Here is a 19,607-nt window from a genome sequence, read left to right as displayed (position 1 = left end):
TGGGATTGCTTAGCTAAAAAATGAAGTTCAGTCATGTCATTCTGACTGGCTTTCTTCTGTGGAACACAAAAGAAGATATGTATTTTTTTTTGTCAATACAGTGAAAATCAGTGGGGTCCAAAAAAAGTAAGTGGCTATACAGATTTGGAATAAAACAAGGGTGAGTAAATGATGACAATTGTGATATTTGGATGAAATGTCTCTTTAAATGAATCACACTGATTCTGTTTGTTAGCAACAATATAATTCCATAATGTCAAGTAATGAGGGCATTTAATTTATTTACAGGCAGGTCATAGATATGAAATTAAAGGGCAGGAAGTGTGTTTGCTGCAGAGCGCCCCCTGTTGTTTTTAGCACTAAATTGCAGGCAGGCAGTTTCATAGACACCAGTAGCTCCTGTAAATCTTGAGATGTTGGTGTCTGCTGTCTTGTCAGTCCATCCTCTGAGCTCTTGCACTCTTTACGGGTTAAAATCTGGCTTTACACTGGATTAAGAGCTGTTGTGGCTGGTTGTTTATCTGACCTGTGTTCTCGCACCCTGCTGAGGACAAAAGTGGAAAGTTTGCTCGGAGCACACAGGAGGTTCAACACCAAAACTGGTAGCTTGAAGCTTGTGCTTGTCCAAATTATTTTGGTCATAGAGAAGTCATTGAAGGCTGAAGTGAGCACGAGTAGCCGAATCTCTACCGTTTGACTGACTGTATCGAGTGGTATATTTGTGAAGAATATCTCAAAAATGGTTCATTTTATATGTTTACTGTTTTTGCGAGATTGTGAACCTAATGAAGAAGTCCTCCTCTCCTACCGGCCTGCTTAGGTTATGGTTACTGGTCATAACTTTGCTTCTTAAAGGGACAGTTCACCCAAAAAAATTGTATTTTGTCAAAAATTACTCAATCTCATGTCATTCAAAACCCTTAAGACCTTCGTTCATATTTGGAATTGTTGAATAAAGTAGTTATTTTTGCTTTCTTTGCACACAAACAGTATTCTCGTAGCTTTATAACATTAAGGTTGAACCACTGATGTCACGTGGACTGTTTTAACGATGTCCTTACTACCTTTCTATGCCTTGAAGATGTCAGTTGCAATGGTGTTTATGCAGGTCAGAAAACTCTTGGATTTCATTAGAAATATCTTAAGTTGTGTTCTGAGGATGAATGAAGGTCTTACAGGTTTGGAACTACATGTGAGTGAGTAATTTATAACAGAATTTTATTTTTTGGATGAACTATCCCTTTAATAAAAGAATTTTGTTTGTGGCAAAGATCAAAGATAGTCTGCGCCTATATATAATCTCATATCCCAAAGGGCTTCAGTGTTCACCCATATTCATTTACAGCAGTGGCTTGTTGTGTCGCTTCAAAGGTTTGAGGAGGATTTGTTCCAAGTTTGGACTCAGGTCAGTGTGCCTGCCAAAGGCTTTTGGGTGACAAAAATGAGTTTGGTTTGCTCATCCTAACATGTGTTGGTTTTACAGGCGTCACATTTTTCTTCTCTCTCGCTAACACAGTGACGCAGTCACACCTTTGGTTTAGTATGGCATAGGATGTGACTATACTAAAATTTAAAATACCTGTGAAATTAAATGATACTGTGATGATGCAGTTGTTGAACACACTCATTTATTTCATTATGAAAGTTAAAGGTTGATATAAAATAAAATCAATCAAAACAGTGACATGTAGCCCTCACATATTAGTTAATTAGATATGTTTTGTGTTAAAAAGATATTAAGAGCAGATGAGTAGGCATGTTTGATTTAACATTATCAACATAAATTGCATATGCAGGCCTACTAAGGTTCATTTACCATGCACAAATCCAGTATTTCAGCTTTGTAATCTGACATTTACGGGGTATTTTTGTCAAGTTTGTATGCATGGACTTTTTATTTATTTTTTTTAATTAAATGGCATTTATGGCAGCACGCTGACATATAGAGCCGTTGCACTGCGGGCTCATGGACCTTTCCTGATCCTGTCCTATCAAAATAAAGGCAAAAAGGCCAAAAATATGCCTTGAAAGTCATTGTAGCTTTGTACACGGCATGGCTATTGTTTATAAAAGTTATTAATAGTTATTTGAAATGCTGTTTATGGATCATTTATCATGCGCCACTACTATTCAGATGCTTGTTTTTTTATTAATGAGATGAAAGCTTTTATTCATGCACAGAAATATTAAGCAGCACAACTGTTTTTTTGTTTTTTAATATTGATGATAATGTTTCTTAAGAGCAAATCAGCATATTATCCTAAAGGATCATGTGACACTGAAGACTGGAGTTAAAATATATTAAAATAGAAAATATTGCTGTTTTAATGTATTTTGATCAAATGAATGAAACTGAATAAATCTAATGAATGAAACTGAATAAATCTAAAAATTTTATATATATATATATATATATATATATATATATATATATATATATATATATATATATATATATATTTATATATATATATATATATATATATATATATATATATATTTATATTTATATATTAGGCTTGCCACGATAGACGGTGTTGACGGTGTTACCGGTTTTAAGACGCAACACCGGTGACATCACTTTACCACCGTGACACCGTCCCCACATTTTTTTTTTTTTTTTTTATTAAATATTTATTTGATTAAATGGAAAATATAATTCTAAATAATTTACTTAAGATTTAAAAACTGAACATAGCTACAATGCGTCATACTTCATTTATCACGTGAGGAGAACGAGGAGTCGAATTTACAGAAAGAGAATGGCGTTGTGGTTTTTTTTTTCGTTATGTTAATAAAAGTTCTGTGTTTAATATCAGTGATTTTATTTTTTTATTTTTTTGTAGTTTCGTTGTCGTCCATTCAAACAATTGACGCTGAATTGCCAATTCCCGCAAAACTGAAAGTGAAAGTATAATACGCACGCATTTATAAGCTATTTAAAAGCAGAAAAAAAGAGGAAACCCCCACCCCCACGGTGATACCGGTAGTTTTTAATATCTATATATTATATAGATACATAGATTTAAAAAACTTTTTAATTTTAAAGAAGTCTCTTCTGCTCACCAAGCCTGCATTTATTTGATCTTAAGTACAGCAAAAACAGTAACATTTTGAAATATTTTTATTATTTAAGATAACTGTTTTCTATTTTAATATATTATAAAAACATATTAAAACATTTATTATTATCATTATTATTATTATTATTATTATTTTGAAAACAGCCGAGTAGACATTTTTCTGAACAATAGAAAGTTCAGAAGAACAGCATTTATCTGAAATAGAAATCTTTTGTAACATTATAAATGTCTTTATCATCACTTTTGATTAATTTAAAGCATCCTTGCTAAATAAAAGTATTAATTTCTATCATTCCTCCCAGAAAAAAAAAAATACTAACTCCATGCATTTGAATGGTATAGTGTATAATTTTACAAAAGCTTTACATTTCAGACAAATCAGATTTTTTTCAGATCTTTAGATATTTCTATCCATCAAATAATCCTTAAAACAATATACTTAACTGTTTTAAATATTTTTAATAATAATATAAGTTTCTTGAACAGCAAATCAGCATATTAGAATGATTTCTGAATGACCATGTGACAATGAAGACTGGAGTAATGATGCTGAAAATTTTGCTTTGATCACAGGAATAAATTACATTTAAAATATATTTAAATAGTTTCAAAATTTGACTTTTTGCTGTACTTTGGATCAAATAAATGTGTTCACTGCTTTGCCTGTGGATTAAGGAAGCAACCAATGTTACTGTACATAATATGCCTTCTTTCAGTCCTCCCTTGTATATTTTAGCTGGTGCATCGCCTGTAACTCTCCCCGTAGCTACAAGTTTAAAAGTGCACTGCCTTATTTTGCATTGCGGATTTTCCGCGGGCCAAAAGGTGCGCTCTGAGGTGCCGTCGAACCCCTCTTACCCGGGTCACAGAGGAATCAGACACTGCGAGCGCACACCAGAAACTCCTCGGTGCTCTCCCTGTGCTATTCTCCATCCCTCTCCTGTTTCTCTTCTGCATAACTGCTTCCCTCCCCACCCCTCCCTCCCTCTCAGTGCCTAATTAATGGCATTAATTATCTCCAATTAGCAGTGTGGTCTTGGCAGCCGTTTCTGTCCCCTCATTTCTTTTGTTTCACAGAGGTCTGTGACACAGTATTCTCCCTGTGGGGCTGTCACCGGCCTAATGAAAGGCTACAAGGCCTGGCTTTCACCTCTCTCTCTCTCTCTCTCTCTCTCTCTCTCTCTCTCTCTCTCTCTCTCTCTCTCTCTCTCTCTCTCGATCTGTTAGAGTACTTCAGCACGTTAGCCTCATTAGCAGTAGTTCACAGCGCCGGAGTTAAGTTTGCCGAGACGGATCCGCTGTGTGTTTTCCCACACAGGTGTTTATCGCCGTGTCTTATCTGTGGAAGGTGAGAGCGAGTGGGTCAGTGCTCACCGGCGTTTGCGGCTCATGTGAATGGACACGCTCGGGGGTATTGGAGTGTTTGCGTTAAAACCGTTTCAGGTCTGAGTGGAACGTAATGACCCGATGAACAAGCTTTGGCTCAGAAAGACAGCTTTGGTTAACCTGCTGTCACTAGTCCAATTATCACATAATAAAGTAATATGTCAGTGACTGTTTTGCAGAAGGTCGTCAATATGGGATGCTTCTGCTTCCATTCCACAAAGCTGGTGAGGATTGTATTTGTTGATGAGCATTAAAGCGGTAAAGATGAGAATGTTGTCTCTCTCAGCTTTTAAAATTTCTCAAAAGAGCATCCACAAGCTATAGGAATTTGGTGGCTAATTTTTGTTGGTGTAAGTTAGTGCTACTTTTTTCTTTCTTTTTCTTTCTTTCTTTCTTTCTTTCTTTCTTTGTTTTATCCTATGCAGCAGCAAAATATAACAACATAAACTCATACAAAATATGAGTTTGTAAAGCATTTTATGTTATTAATGTTATTTTAAGTTTAAACATTTTATGAACTAATGTTATAAAAGTTAAATACTGTAACAAATGTGACCCTGGAACACAAAACCAGTCATAAGGGACAATTTTTTTTAATTTATACATCATCTAAAAGCTGAATAAATGTAAATATTTATTTAAAACTATAAAATAAATATTTGGCCGAGATACAACAATTTGAAAATCTGGAATCTAAGGGTTCAAAGAAAAAAAAATCTAAATATAGAGAAAATCAAAGTTGTCCAAATGAAGATCTTTGCAATGTATATTTTTGTTTTGATATATTTATGCTAGGAAATTTACAAAATATGTTCATGGAACATGATCTTTACTTAATATCCTAATGATTTTTGCCATATAAATATATATATGTTATTAAATATTTTTATTTAATGTCAGTTTAGTGGCTCTCATTAAATACCCACAGTGTCACCAATAGGGCCCTATGAAATCCGTTTTATTTTTTTCCAAATTCCGTTTTATTTTTTCCTTTTTTTATTTTTATTTTTTTCCATTTTAGTTTTTCAAGATTGTTTTTTTTTTTTTTTTTTTTTTTTTTTCCTTTTTCTCCACTCTGTTTTAAAGGTTAAATAAAATTGTATTAATCAAAAAGCATGTCTAATTAATTGAAATCATGAAAGTTACAATTTAACAACAATTTATTAAATATTTAACAAAAATGACATTTTTAAGGCCCTATGAAATGTGTTTTATTTTTATTTTTCCATTATTTGTTTTTTGGATTCCATTTTATGAATTTATTCCATTTTAATAATTTAAAGCATCTCTAAAGGAATGATTTTATTTTTAAAAAAAATAATAATAAGTTTATTATTTTATTTCTTTCTTTTTTGTGTGTGTGTGTTGTGTGTTTACATTTTTCTGGTAAATAAATTCTCGTAAATATTTTTTCTGATAGATATTCCTTAAAAATAATGTTTTAATAACTATTTTATTAGTAGTAGTGGTACTATCTTTTAGGGCTGCACGATTATGACAAAAATCATAATTGTCGATTATTCCCTTTGAAATTGTAATTGCGATTGTTAATTACGATTAGCACAATTTACATTGAATGTTTTGAATAGCTTTATACCATTGTTTGAAGCAACTGCATGCCACATTTTTATATAGTTTCTTCTTTAAATATTAAAAAAAGTACAAATGTAAAAATTAAAGCAATGAAAAAAAAAACTTAAGATAACCTGTAATTATATAAATTATGCTGCTGCGTCATTCATTCACACAGAAACATGCAGAACATGCAGATAAAATTATATATTTGCTCCGTAATATTCAGACACTAGTCCATATCACGTTTTGATTTAAGTGTACTGAACTGCTTTTGATTAATTTATCCAAAATTTGGCAAATTCCATGACATGCCGTGATATACAGTAAATTCCATTTTTATGAATGGAATTCGCGAATTCCGTCTGCGGTTTCCGCATCAAAGAAATCTTAGGGCCCTATGCCAAGTTTCACAGGGGGCGTCAGCATTAACACTTCCCATTTACTTTGAATGGGTGACGCCATGCGTTGCAGAACAGCTTCAGGCTCGCGGCAGAAGTTGAAAAATGTAACTTTTGAGGGCCAATGGAGGTGCAGCCAATCAGATCGCTGTATGCAAATACCCTACTGCAGACGCTATTTCAATAGCAAGTTTCCCCTGGAACACGATTGGGCTAGTTTCGAGTAGCAATTAGGCTGGTTTTATGCAGAACTGGCATCCCTGATTACCCCCTCCTCATAAATTACACTGCAAATTTGTCTTTAGTGCACTATTTTTCTTCTTGCCATTGTGCTACAGATATGAGTTCTAACCACAAAAAAAAAAAAAAAAAATTTAAACAGACTAGAGAAGGAACATTACACTTATACTTTTTTTTTTTAGCACAGACAACCTGTAGAAACTGGTTTTAGGCCTACTTAATTCACATACATAGGAAGGATTTAAGGTTTTGGTAGCTCTGTGCTTGGGTAAGCTTTAGTTAGTAGACTAGCCTCACCTCACAGCCGACTTTCACTTCACTTTCCTTCACACCTTCTTACACACGCACATCTCCCATTCAGTTAACGACACATCTGTCTGCGGCTTGATTATGCATGCAGGTCTCTCCAGCTAATCTTTATAGACTCAACTCAAGCTACACGGGAGAGTTCGAGAGCGAAAGGGACGAGAGATGCACGGGAGTGAGAGAAAAGTCACTGGAGAGAATGCCATCAGGAGAGAGTTGGAGAGGAGGAGATGTGGAAAGGTTAAGGACGCCGGACCGAGCTGAAGGGTTCGATCCTCGCCTCCCGCTTTGCACTCTGCCCGCTGAATCATTTTTAATAACCTGCACAGCCGCTCAGAGGTCCGAGTGTATTTACAGGAGCCAGTCATTCAGGGATGTCACAGGTCCTGCTACTCGGCCTGATAACATTTAGATATGCAGAGTTTTAATTGACTGAACTTCAGCTTGAAATGCAAATGAATGAGAGAAGCAGCCTTGGTGGTGTTTTCATCAAGATTAGTTTCTTAAGAGCTGTTTGTTTGTGAGTGGGAGTGTGATGTGTAGGAACTGGTTTGCAAAAAAACAGAGGATGCAAAAAATTAATAAATAAAACATAATGTGTCTTTTTTTTTTTTTTTTTAAAGGGTATTATTTTGATGTTTTTGGACATGATGCCATAGCAACACCATCATTTTTGGACCCTACCATGATAGTAACACCATGTTATTCTTTGAAATGCAGATTTATTTATTTTTTTTAACTGATCTCCCCCTCCTTTAATTATAGTATTTATGTGCAACCTTAAAATATTGCTGTATTTTACCTTAAAATACAGTATTGAATTTCTCAAGTCAAAAATGTATATTTTAAATTCTCACATGAACAGTTTTGATCACCAGTCAGAGCAAATGTGTGAGATGGTAAAATTATTATTTTTAAATTAGGGTTGATTTTACCTCAACTATTGTTTTTATGCTTCTTTTTTTTTCTTCTTCTTTTTTTTTTTTTAAATTAGGGTTGATTTTACCTCATCTCAAAATACTATTTCAAAATACTTCAAAATACTACCAATCAGACAATCAGGTATGTGAGCTGGAAAAATTATTTTTTTATATTAGGGCTGATTTTATCTCAAAATACTATTATTTTTTTATGTTTAATGTGTTTTTTTTTGTTTGTTTTTTTTTTTTAATTAGGGTTGATTTTACCTCAAATACTGTATTGAATTAAAAAAAAAAAAAAAAAATATATATATATATATATATATATATATATATATATATATATATATATATATATATATGTATATGTATATGTGTGTGTGTGTGTGTGTATGTATGTGTCTATATAATGTGTATATGTATGTAATTTATTTTGTACATAATATATAATAAGGCGATATATAATTAAATTATAATATATTATATAGTTAAAATATACAATTATTTTATAATTAAGTAATTATATTTAATGTTTTTTTGTATATATTTTTTTCTAATTCATTTTTGTGTTTATATATAAAAATATTTTTTATATATACTTTATATATACTTATTGTAAATTTATATATATATATATATATATATTTTTTTTTTTAATTCATTTATTGTTAATTTAAAAATAAATAAATAAATAAATAAATATATATATATATATATATATATTCTCATGCTCAGTAAATGGTGAGCTATGTGAATATGGTAGTCACACAATACCATGGTATTTCCATCCGATACTCATCATACCATGGTTCCCCCATAGTACTTTTTATTAGAGCCACGTGTGTCTATTTTCTCGAGCACTGGTTGTCGAATATTAGTTTTGCAACCGATGTTGAGATGTAAACCCCAAGTGTTTGCGCGAACATGCTCAAGTGTTTGTTTACTCGTGCAGCGGGTATTGAGTACCGTGCCGAAGCGTAATACCCACGAGAGCGTGTTGTGTGTGTATGTTTATGTTTACATGAGTACTGTTATTTAGTGGCTGGTGTAGAGGTGTGTATACTGAAATGAGCTGCTGTTTAATGGCTTGATGAGATGATGGCAGTAATCAGTGAGAAACGAGACGAGCGCTGAAAAGCTTGGTCCCTCCCTTCTCACACGCATGCTCGCACACACACATATACATGCACACGCTCTCCCTACTGGCAGATGATTGACGGCCTGAGGGTTTTAATGGCACTGTAGAGGGAGAGCTGAGGTCGGAGTTGTCATGGCAACAAGGCGAAGGAGGCCTCTTTCTCCCCCTCTTCCTCACTCTCTCTTTATGCACCTGAACAGAGCTGCATCTTACTCGCAGGACTGGGTTTACTCACACGCACACACACACAGACTGCAGTTCTGGTGTCCCTCCCCTCTGTCCGCAGTATACACAGCTTTTGTGTGTTTAAGCGTGTGTGTGTGTGTGTATGAAGCCATATCTAGCCACCGCAGTCTCTCTCTCTCCTCGTAAAAGAGCTGGAGCCCGAGCACTAATACTCTCTGGTCGCCCCGGGTTACGGTTCACCACACGCCCCCTGCACTGCTGTGTTAGCTGGGATTGGTTGGGTTGGCGAGGGGCGACTGTGTGTGTGTGTGTGTGTGTGTGTGTGTGTGTGTGTTTGTGTTTGGCACAGGGTTGATGCTGTATAACAGCTCTATAAGAGCTACAGATCTCACAGTGGAACAGGGAACCAGACCCTGTTCACAGACACTCGCCTCCCCTGAGCATTGGATCAGTACCAGCCGGCAGTATCACAATGTGTGTGTTTAAGAGCAAACTCTACCTCAGTCTTCCTTCTCGCTTGCTTCTTGAGTGTTTGTTTGTACGGCTAGATGATATAAGTTGAGAAGATTATGATGTTATGATATATTTTTAAATCATTTATCAGGGGTGTTTCCTCTGAGGAGGCAAAGGAGGCAGTGCCTCCTCCAAATATTGGATGAGAAAAAAATTTGTAGTGTAAAATTAAAACAAGGCCAGTATTACAAAACATAACATTAAAAAGTGTATAAATCGCTTGTTTTTCTAAAGAAACATTATCCAACTCTGACACCAGCGGGTAGAGTTACAGCGCGAGTCCACGTCTCTCTCGCCTCCCCTGAGCACATTACGTTTTTTCAGAAACCCTAAAGTGTGTGGTGAGTTTGGTGGGGGATAATTAAGAATGAATGGGGAAAGTCATGTGAGAGGAGGCAATGCCTCTATTGCATTATGATTGGATATGACTGGTTATGTTGCTGTGATTGGTTCATGTGATAAATCCTGCCTTGTGTTTGTGCGTGTTCCGTGTTCGCGAATCAGTCTGAACAAACAATACAATGATGTTAATGGCAAAATGAACTTAAAGGAGAAATCCACTCCCAGAACAAAAATTTACAGATAATGTACTTACCCCCTTATCATCCAAGATGTTCATGTCTTTCTTCAGTCGTAAAAGAAATTGTTTTTTCAGGAAAACATTTCAGGATTTTTCTCCATATAATGGACTGCTATGGTGCCCCGAGTTTGAACTTCCACAATGCAATTTAAATGCAGATTCGAACGATCCCAAATGCGGTTGTAAATGATCCCAGCTGAGGAAGAATGGTCTTATCTAGTGAAACAATCATTTATTTTCATAAAAATAATACAATTTGTATACTTTTTAATCTCAAAAGCTCGTCTTTTGTTGCTCTGCCTGAACTCTGTGTATTCTGGCTCACGACAGTTAGGGTATGTCAAACCAAGTCTATGCAAAGTGAACATGCAAAGAAGATCAAATACCCTCAACAAAAAAGGTAAAACAGTGATATAGGATGATTTTGAAGTTGAGGGAGAACATGAGATGTGAGTTTTTCAACATACCCTAACTGTCATGAACCATAAAAAAAAAAGTTCAGGCGGAGTAAGACAAGACAAGCGTTTGAGATTTAAAATGTATATAAATTATATTATTTTTATGAAATTATCCGATTGTTTCACTAGATAAGATCCTTCTTCCTCAGCTGGGGTCGTTTACAACTGCATTTGGGATCGTTTGAAGCTGCATTTAAACTGCGTTTTGGAAGTTCAAACTCGGGGCACCATATCAGTCCATTATATCGAGAAAAATGCTGAAATGTTTTTCTCAAAAAACATAATTTCTTTACGACTGAAGAAAGAAAGACATGAACATCTTGGATGACAAGGGGGTGAGTACATCATCTGTAAATGTTTATTCTGAAAGTGGACTTCTCCACACATTTAGATATAACCATTTTATGTCAAAACAAGACTTAAAATAGCCTGAAATCATGATCTGTGGGAGTTTTTGTGAGTAATTAGCTTGGTAAAATTTAAGGTAAATCTCTGTATCTGTGACCAGTATTTACCAAACTTTAATGACTGATGATCCGAAAAATTAAAAAATGGTTAAAAGACCTAAAATATCCTGAAAACATGATCTGTGGGAGTTTTTTGTGAGTAATCACCTTGGTAAAATTTAAAGTAAATCTCTGTGTCTGTGACCAATACTTGCAGAACTTTAATGACTGGTGATCCGAAAAATTAAAAAATAGTTTAATGTTACCTATTAAAGAAGTTCACTTCCAGAAGAAAAATGTGCAGACTTTTTACTCGCCCCTTGTCATCCAAGATGTTCATGTCTTTCTTTATTCAGTCATAAAGAAATTGTTCAGGATTTCTCTCCATATAGTGGATTTCTATGCTGCCTGTGAGTTTGAACTTCCAAAATGCAGTTTAAATGCAGCTTCAAAGGGCTCTAAATGATCCCAGCCAAGGAAGAAGGTCTGTTCTGGAAATGAACTTCTAGCTGAACATAATTTCACAAATAAAATATATTGTTTAAATTGTTACTGCCTTGAGTTATTATTTTAGAATAAATGAAATGTGTTTAAAAACACTTACTTGATGAGATTCATACTTGATTTTAATAAATAGAATATTGATTATATTCATGTAAAAATAAAAAATATTCTGACTAAAAAGTGACTGTGCATGAATTTACTTTTGATTAAAAGAAAATAAAAAATAGTAGTTTCGAATTGAAAAGCACAGTTTGAACAAATTCACAGAAATAATTTGAATTTCAAATCTAATTGTGCTTTTTGCTAATCAATTTTAAAGTTGCAAAGTAACGGAAGTAGCAACACTTTTTTCTTCCATATATTTCTTGCTGGACTTGGTTCATTTCATCAGTTAATGTTTGGATGGAGGTTGTTTATAAGAAAAGGGTGGAGTTCAAGGAAACTAAATAATTTATTTAACTAAATAAATAAATCTGACATAATTGAGCAGAGTGAAGTCTGTCATTTCACCAGAAGTTAGAGTGAATTTTAATTTCTTCCGACTTTAACGTAAAAGATGAAAGGTGCAAACAAATCAGCGAATCATAGTGTTTAAATTAATTGATTGAAATGGCAATTTGAACTAATTCACAGAAATGAATCAAACTTGTCAAATCTAATGGTACTTTTTCTACTGAAGTTTGAATTACTGTCGTAGTGCTGCCGCACTTGTGAGAAACAAGACAAAGAGGAATTGTGAAACTAGTCTAATGACATGGTCTTTAAAAATCTTAATGGCCTAATAAAAACCACATTACAATCATCAGTGTTACTTAATTTTATATTGCCAGCAAAATCATTTTCAACATTTTAATATATTGCAGGGACTTCCGTTAACATTGAAGTGATGGTGCAAATGAATCATAGTTTTGAATTGATTTAGTTAATTTGACAGTAAAATGAATTGATTCATTGAAATGGACAATTTAATTAGAATTATTTGAACTGCTTCACAAAAATGAATCAAACTCAGCAACTTTCGAAGCTGTTTTGCTACTTGAAGTTTAGTCGTTATTTTCATATTTGCGAGATGCATTACGATGAGGGATTGTAAAAGTCTTAATAAATCATAAGACTTAATTGGTAGGAAAGTTAACTGCCAAATAAAATGCACATTAAAGTCATTACAATGTTGCTTTATTTTATATCAGCAGCAAAATCGGAGTATTCCATATATCAGCCTTCCCCAGTGTTTATGTTTCTGGAGTAAATGGGAGGAGTCATTCTCAGAAAGCTCCGCCTACTGACTCAAAGGGTCATGCGTGTGTGAAAAAGACACTGTGTGAGTTTGTGTATGTGTGTGTTAGAGTATTGTGTGTGTTTGAGGTCAGAGGTGGCGTAGCTGTTTGTACGGCGGCTGTAGAGAGGTTTGAGTTACAGCAGGGGGAGGGAGTGTGTGAGCCGACTGCCAGCTCTTGCTCTTTAATCCTCCTTCTCTTTCCCTTTTCCTACTTTCTTTTCTCCTTCTCTTGTTTAGTCTCTTTTTCACTCGTTTTCACTCACACATACACAGACGCGCACAATGCCCCTCGTCTCCTTCCATCTCTCTCTCTCTCCGGTAGAACAGGGCAGGCTGGCAAACACACAAGCCCCCAGCAGCAGCAGACTGTTAAAGAGGTTTGAAAGAGGGAACGGGGCCAACGGAGGAAAGGGGCCCCAGTCTCTAAGTGTTCCACTAGCTCAGGAGATTCCACTTGAGGCTCCTCTCGCTCTGTTTGCTTGTTTTATGCCCCTTTTATGAGGGGAAGTATGTACACAGATACACAAGAGCCGAGCTGTAGTGCAGCCGTTTTTCTGATGCAAATAAACGTCTCGTGTTAACACTCTCTCAGCTGAATGTGCGGGTTTACCGAGAGTGATCTTACTTGTATAATTGCAAGCTTATGCTTAGCATTCTGCTCTGTGTAAGAGCTGTGTAGCGAGGTTGTATGGCTAAAAGCTTTGTTTGCTGTAATTACACAAACTGCAATATAACAAATTCTACCTATTTTGTTTCTTTATGGTCTGGGTTGTATTGTTTCTGCTCAATATGTTGTTAAAGCATTTGTCTTGTAAGACAGTTGTTGATCGAGGCGGCTAAAAAAACACTTGTTACTTTTACTGCCATGTTTGGTTGTTTTATTAGTGTCATGGATAAATAAAATTGTCCTAAAAGCATTTATTGGATTGAAAAATGCAATGCATATTTTTACTATAGGACTTTGATATCTCGATTTTAATCGATTTTCATTTTTACCAAAATATATTGATTCTTAAATCCCAAGAATCGATTAGTCTAGCCTGTTTCAGTTAATGCACCTCCCATCCAATAACTCGCTATAAGCTTCGTGCTTTGTTACTTTTGATATGAAACAAAGTTTCAGATTTAAATTCTGTCCATTTTATAACGGTATTCGAACAATAAATGCCGTTTTGGCGCCGTTTAATGTGAATCGACAGTTCAACAGACACGTCAGCAGGAACCACATGTGAACTTATCGTCTCTTTCGCTTAGAGATTAGATTCAGCACAAAATAAACATTTAGAAACACCCAAAGGTATGTTAAAAGAGAGTATCCCGTCTCATGTAATCACATAATCCGTGTTTAAACCGCGCAAAGACGTCAGTATAACCGCTTGTAAACAATGTCACGTAATGTCACATTTACCTCAGAAAAAAAATATTCAGGCAACACTCGTTAGTCAGGTAAAAAAACAAAAACAAAAGAGCTCTAGAGAGGAGCATTTTGCTAAATATATGCACCCTAACATATTCATTATAATTTTGTACTGTTCTTCAATGTTTAATTTATGTTTAAAGCCACCATTTAAATGTTTATATTAAAAAAACGAGTTGGAGTAGAAATATAATTATGCAATTGTAAGGTTATTATTATAAATAACTTTGAGTGTAAAAAAAGCATTTGTATACAAATCAGTTATTTTTTAACCTTAAGTATTATAGTAAAGTAGTACCAACTGACTGATATTTTACAGCATTAGTTAAGAGATTTTTTCCTTGAGAAAGTTTGGCATATACTGTACCTGATATATATCCAAAATAATCAATATTGAATTAAAACGCAAACTTGTAAGAATGAAATTAAATTGAAATTTGTGTCAAAACCCTGCCCTAATGACAATTTAAAATAACTTTTCAGTTTTCAATTTTGTAAGCATTTCAGAAATATTTTTTAGTGTCTTTTTTTGTTGTTGTTGATGACTGAATTTTAAGCGCTAATTTTTTTTTCAGAATTCATTGAATTGAAGGTTTAAAAGAACAGGGATAGGCTATATTTGAAATAGAAATATTTTTATATTCTATTTAAAATCTATATGTTCTATATAATTTCTTTTAAAAAAATAATGTATATTTTAATATTAAGAATAATGAAAGAAATGCCAATAATATTTATTTTATTTTTGTAAATATTGTTTCAGTTAAATTGTTTATTTTATCAAAATTACAAATTGCGAAAATAAATTAGTCTTTCTAATTTTATTACCAATAAAATCCAGATTCTTATTCAAGTTTTTCAAACATAGTTTAAAACATTTGGAACAGAAAATAAAAAAAGAAATTGAATATTTCTTAGTAAAATGTCAGTTTTTCATGTTAGACATTGATAAAAGAAAATGTGACCTTGGACTTTGGATGATGTTACTAATCAAAAAAAATTAGATATTTATAGTAGGAAATTTACTAAATATCATCATGGAACATGATCTTTACTTAATACCGTAATGATTTTTGGCATAAAAGGTCAATCGACAATTTTGACCCATACAATGTATTTTTGGATATTGCTTACAATATACCTGTGCAAGACTGGTTTTGTGGTCCAGGGTCACATGATTTTCATCTTTACAAACTGTGCACTTAATATTTAAACCAATATATGAAGATATGATTGAGACATGTAAATTTACTGCATAAAAATGACCCATATATCAGCATCAGGGTTTCAAAAAACTGTGTTTTGTTGCCATATTTTTATTGATGGACCAAACAATGCACAATAAATCATGTCTCGTTGAGATCAAAGTAGCAACAGTGTAATGTTGGTGTTGTATCAGGGTTGACTAATTTATCTTTATACTAACTTGTTCTCTCTGTCTGTTTCCCAGAGTGCAGCAGCAGCCCCCAGCCCCGTAATGGGCAACATGCCCCCCAACGACGGCATGCCAGGCGGACCCATGCCCCCTGGTTTCTTTCAGGTAAGCACAGCTGGCTTCATTCTCTTCCTTGCCTTCTTTTCCATTCATCACCCTGTCACACCTGCACTCCATTCATTTATTCATCCATTCATTCAGTCTCTCTCGTTCTTTGCGCGCGTGGGCTGCTGGTGGGTCTGTCTATGGCTGTGGGCGGCTTGACAGCAGCCTGAAGCTCTGCTGTCTGTGTGAGATCATTCTGAACTTCTGTTTTTTCCACACAGTATCATTCCTCACCGGTAAGATGGAGGCTCAGAGCATTAAGTGTTAGTAGAAAGTAGCTGCAGTTTCATTTCTAGAGATGTGTTACACTTCCTATCTCAAGTCTTTTGAGATCCCAAATGGAAATCGCCATGGTTACTTTAACGGCTAAAATCTGGATGTTTCTGTAATATGGTCCCATAACGAATTAGTGGAAACAGTTGTTGACTGATTATCAATTAGCTGTGTTACAAAAATTTAACTGTGAGTCTGAGAGAAAGAGAGAAAATGAATGAATGGGATTCTCACTCTTAATGTGCTTCTGAATGAGTTTGCTTATCTTTAAAATATTTTATTGTGTTCCTTTCTTTCCTATTAAGATCTCTCCTTGTCTTTCTTTATCATACCTCCATTCATCTGCTTGCAGCTTTATTCATTCCATACTGCAGGCTGTGTTATGTGTTAAATGCGATGTGTCTTTTTTTTTTTTTTTTAAGTGGAAAGTTATAATTTTGTCTCTCTGATCAGTTTTAAATGGACGGCCTATGGATACAGATCAGTAATGTCTATACACAAACATTAAGGTTAAACTAGATTTTATTTGTTCAGAAGAAAATGTAAGTGGTACTCGCTTGTGGAAACATTGCTGCCATTATGCTGTGCCGTTGCTTTGCAGTTGCTAAGGAGTTCTGAGTGTTTTTTAATGGTTGATAGGTGGTTGCGTGCTGGCACAAGTCAAAATAAGGCAAGTCTTTGTGATATTATGTTTCCTAGATATAGTCGCTCCCTTCATTCTCATTTATTCACCCGTTTTATTGTCCGCTAGGTTAAAAGTTCTCTTCAAGCTACTCAATTTGAGTTGCCATATGTGTCTGGAGTACAAATAGAACATTTTTTTAAGTTATATTTTTGGGCTTTATTTGGGCCTTTTAATGGACAGGACAGTAGAGAGATGATAGGGAAGTACTGGGCGGAGAGAGTGGAGCAGGATCGGCAAAGGACCTCGAGATGGGAGACGGGATTCGAACTTGGGTCGCCGCGAGCATAGTTGTGCTATATGTCGGCGCACTACCCACAAGGCTGTTGGTGCCGACAGAAGAACATATTTTGATTTATGTTGATAACCAAACAGTTTTGATTCCCATTGACTTCCATAAGAAGATACTTTGTAGAATGTTGGTAACTAAACAGTTTGTTTCAATTGACTTCCATAAGAACATTTTCAGAGGAAAGTTGGTAACTAAACAGTTTCAGCTTCCATTGACTTCCATAAGATATTTTGTAGAATGTTGGTAACCAAACATTGTTTCTGTTGACTTCCATATAAACATATTTTGAAGAATGTTTGGTGACTAAACTGTTTCACTTTCAGTTAACTTCCATAAATTTTCACATTCTAAATTCTAATTTTATAATGCTTAAATTCTGAAGAATTCTGAAAAAAAAAAATAGCATTTATGATTTTATTAAAAAATGTATTTATTTTTTTATTATATTGGTGCATTGCTACTAAGTAACTTCTTCAAATCTCTAATCTTCACTATGAGTAAAAGTAGTGGTGATATTATTAATTATTAAATGCTCAGATGTCAGTTTTTCATCAAAATGACCTTGATGAAGATGGAGGTGGAGATTTAGATATATTGTGTTAAAGACCTTTTATTCCCATTTCCGTGTGTTTACATGAACATCACAACCACATGCATACAAGCACGGACACACATAGTCTCATAATCAAACATGCTTGTACACATCCACAGCCCTTCCCATGATGGAGCGGGGGTGGTGGAGCGTTTGCTCAGTGATGGACAGGCCTGGCATTTGGCAGTGTTAGTGATAAGGCAGAGCCGAGGGAGGAGACGCTTTCGACCGCTGTCTGGAATCTCCTGCTGTACGGGGAGAAAAGGGTTGGGAGAGCGATAGAGGGGAAAGGTTTGAGGAGAAGGAGGGAACGGAGAGGTGTGGAGGAGATTTTTGGAGAAGCAGAGGAGTGCTATTTATATCAGCTCAGCACTGAGGGAGAGAGAGAAGAGGTGTGAGGTGTTCTGGCATGTGTGTGTGTTTGCTGCTCCTGAGATTGGTTTCTACCACATCATTGAGAGAACAGGACTGTGTGGGTTTGGAGTCATTCATCTGTTTACTACGGATGCACAATACAGAAATTTTAGCTCATACTGCAAGTACAGTTTTTGTTATAACAGATATGATAGCTGAGATTATGATCTGTTGATTAAACTTCAGTTATGTGCCATTTTAAAAGTACATTGGCGTGCCATGTGAATTTGAGTTTAAAAATACAAGATTTGGTGTGGGTATGATTTTTTTGTTTTCAAAGAAATGAATGTTTTTATTCAGCAGGAACGTATTAAATTGATCACATTAAAGTGACAGTAAAGACATTTTATAACGTTGGAAACAGGTAATTTTTTTAAATACATGCTTCAACCTTTATATTCATTAAAGAACAGTGGAAGAAAATTGAGCAGCTGTTTTTAACATTGATAAAAAGAAATGTTTCTTGAGCACCAGATCAGCATAATAGAATGATTTCTGAAGGGTCATGTGACACTGAAGACTTGCCATCACAGGAATAAATGACATTTTAAAATATATTAGAATAGAAAATGTTTTATAATATAAAGATATTACTGTTTTTACTGTATTTTTGATAAAATTAATGCAATTAAGAATTGTATGGACCACAAACAACTTTTTTTTTTTTTTTTTTTTACCAGGTTTTTGTATATGAAAACATGTAAAAATCCATGTAAAGAGCAATTTGTGGTATTGTTTGCTTCCAATAAGGATAATAGAAAAAATGGAAAGATTTGCCAGTATGGTTTCCAATATATCATGCACCCCTGTGCTTATTGTGTAGGAAGTCAGGTGGAGTGGAAGTGAACGGGTGTTGCTGAAAGACCAAGACTGTTTAGCAGAGAAAGGCAGACAGCGAGCAGCAGAGTGAGCGCTACCACTGCTGTGTGTGATGAGGTGTAATGAACAGTCATGACCTCAGTGCTACTGTGAGTTAAAGAGGCCTTGAGCATCCCTAGACCCCTCTAATCCTTCCCTCAGACCCACTCTGAAAAAGGCAGGCAGCCAGGGAAAACACACTCACACATGCTCATGTATTCCTGTTGTATCAGCGCATGGTTTCTGGGACAGTCAGTGGAGCAGCTCTCATGCCAGACCCCGGAGCGATCCTCTCTCACAGGGAGGTCAGAGACGGGTCACGGCTAAATCGGAAACAAAAATCTCCCGAAAACCAGCTAAAAAGTCCTTACCTAAGCCATAAGTGTTCAGCAGTGCACATAATTCATGCATGTGTTTATAAACAGGCTGCTTGTATCGCTAAATAAATGTTGTCCTATGCAATTAAATCAACCTAGGAAAGGGATAGTCCACCCAAAAATAAAAAATGTCATTATTTATTCACCCTC

At 34.9% G+C, this 19,607-nt stretch overlaps 1 protein-coding gene across 2 annotated transcripts in view; it reads left to right on the top strand.

Annotated features, from left to right (window-relative positions):
- The window catches only part of zgc:110158 (uncharacterized protein LOC553590 homolog), an 87,340-nt gene that overhangs the window by 44,950 nt on the left and 22,783 nt on the right, over positions 1 to 19,607 (top strand). For both annotated transcript variants that reach the window (XM_051133559.1, XM_051133549.1), the window contains exon 5: positions 15,880 to 15,969. In XM_051133559.1, coding sequence (XP_050989516.1) covers positions 15,880 to 15,969 — 90 coding nt within the window. The remainder of the gene's footprint in view (positions 1 to 15,879; positions 15,970 to 19,607) is intronic.

Source organism: Labeo rohita, chromosome 2 (assembly GCF_022985175.1).
Source record: "Labeo rohita strain BAU-BD-2019 chromosome 2, IGBB_LRoh.1.0, whole genome shotgun sequence".
Lineage (NCBI taxonomy): Eukaryota > Metazoa > Chordata > Actinopteri > Cypriniformes > Cyprinidae > Labeo > Labeo rohita.
Note: the sequence above shows the minus strand (reverse complement) of the source record. Positions and strands in the feature narration are given on the sequence as shown.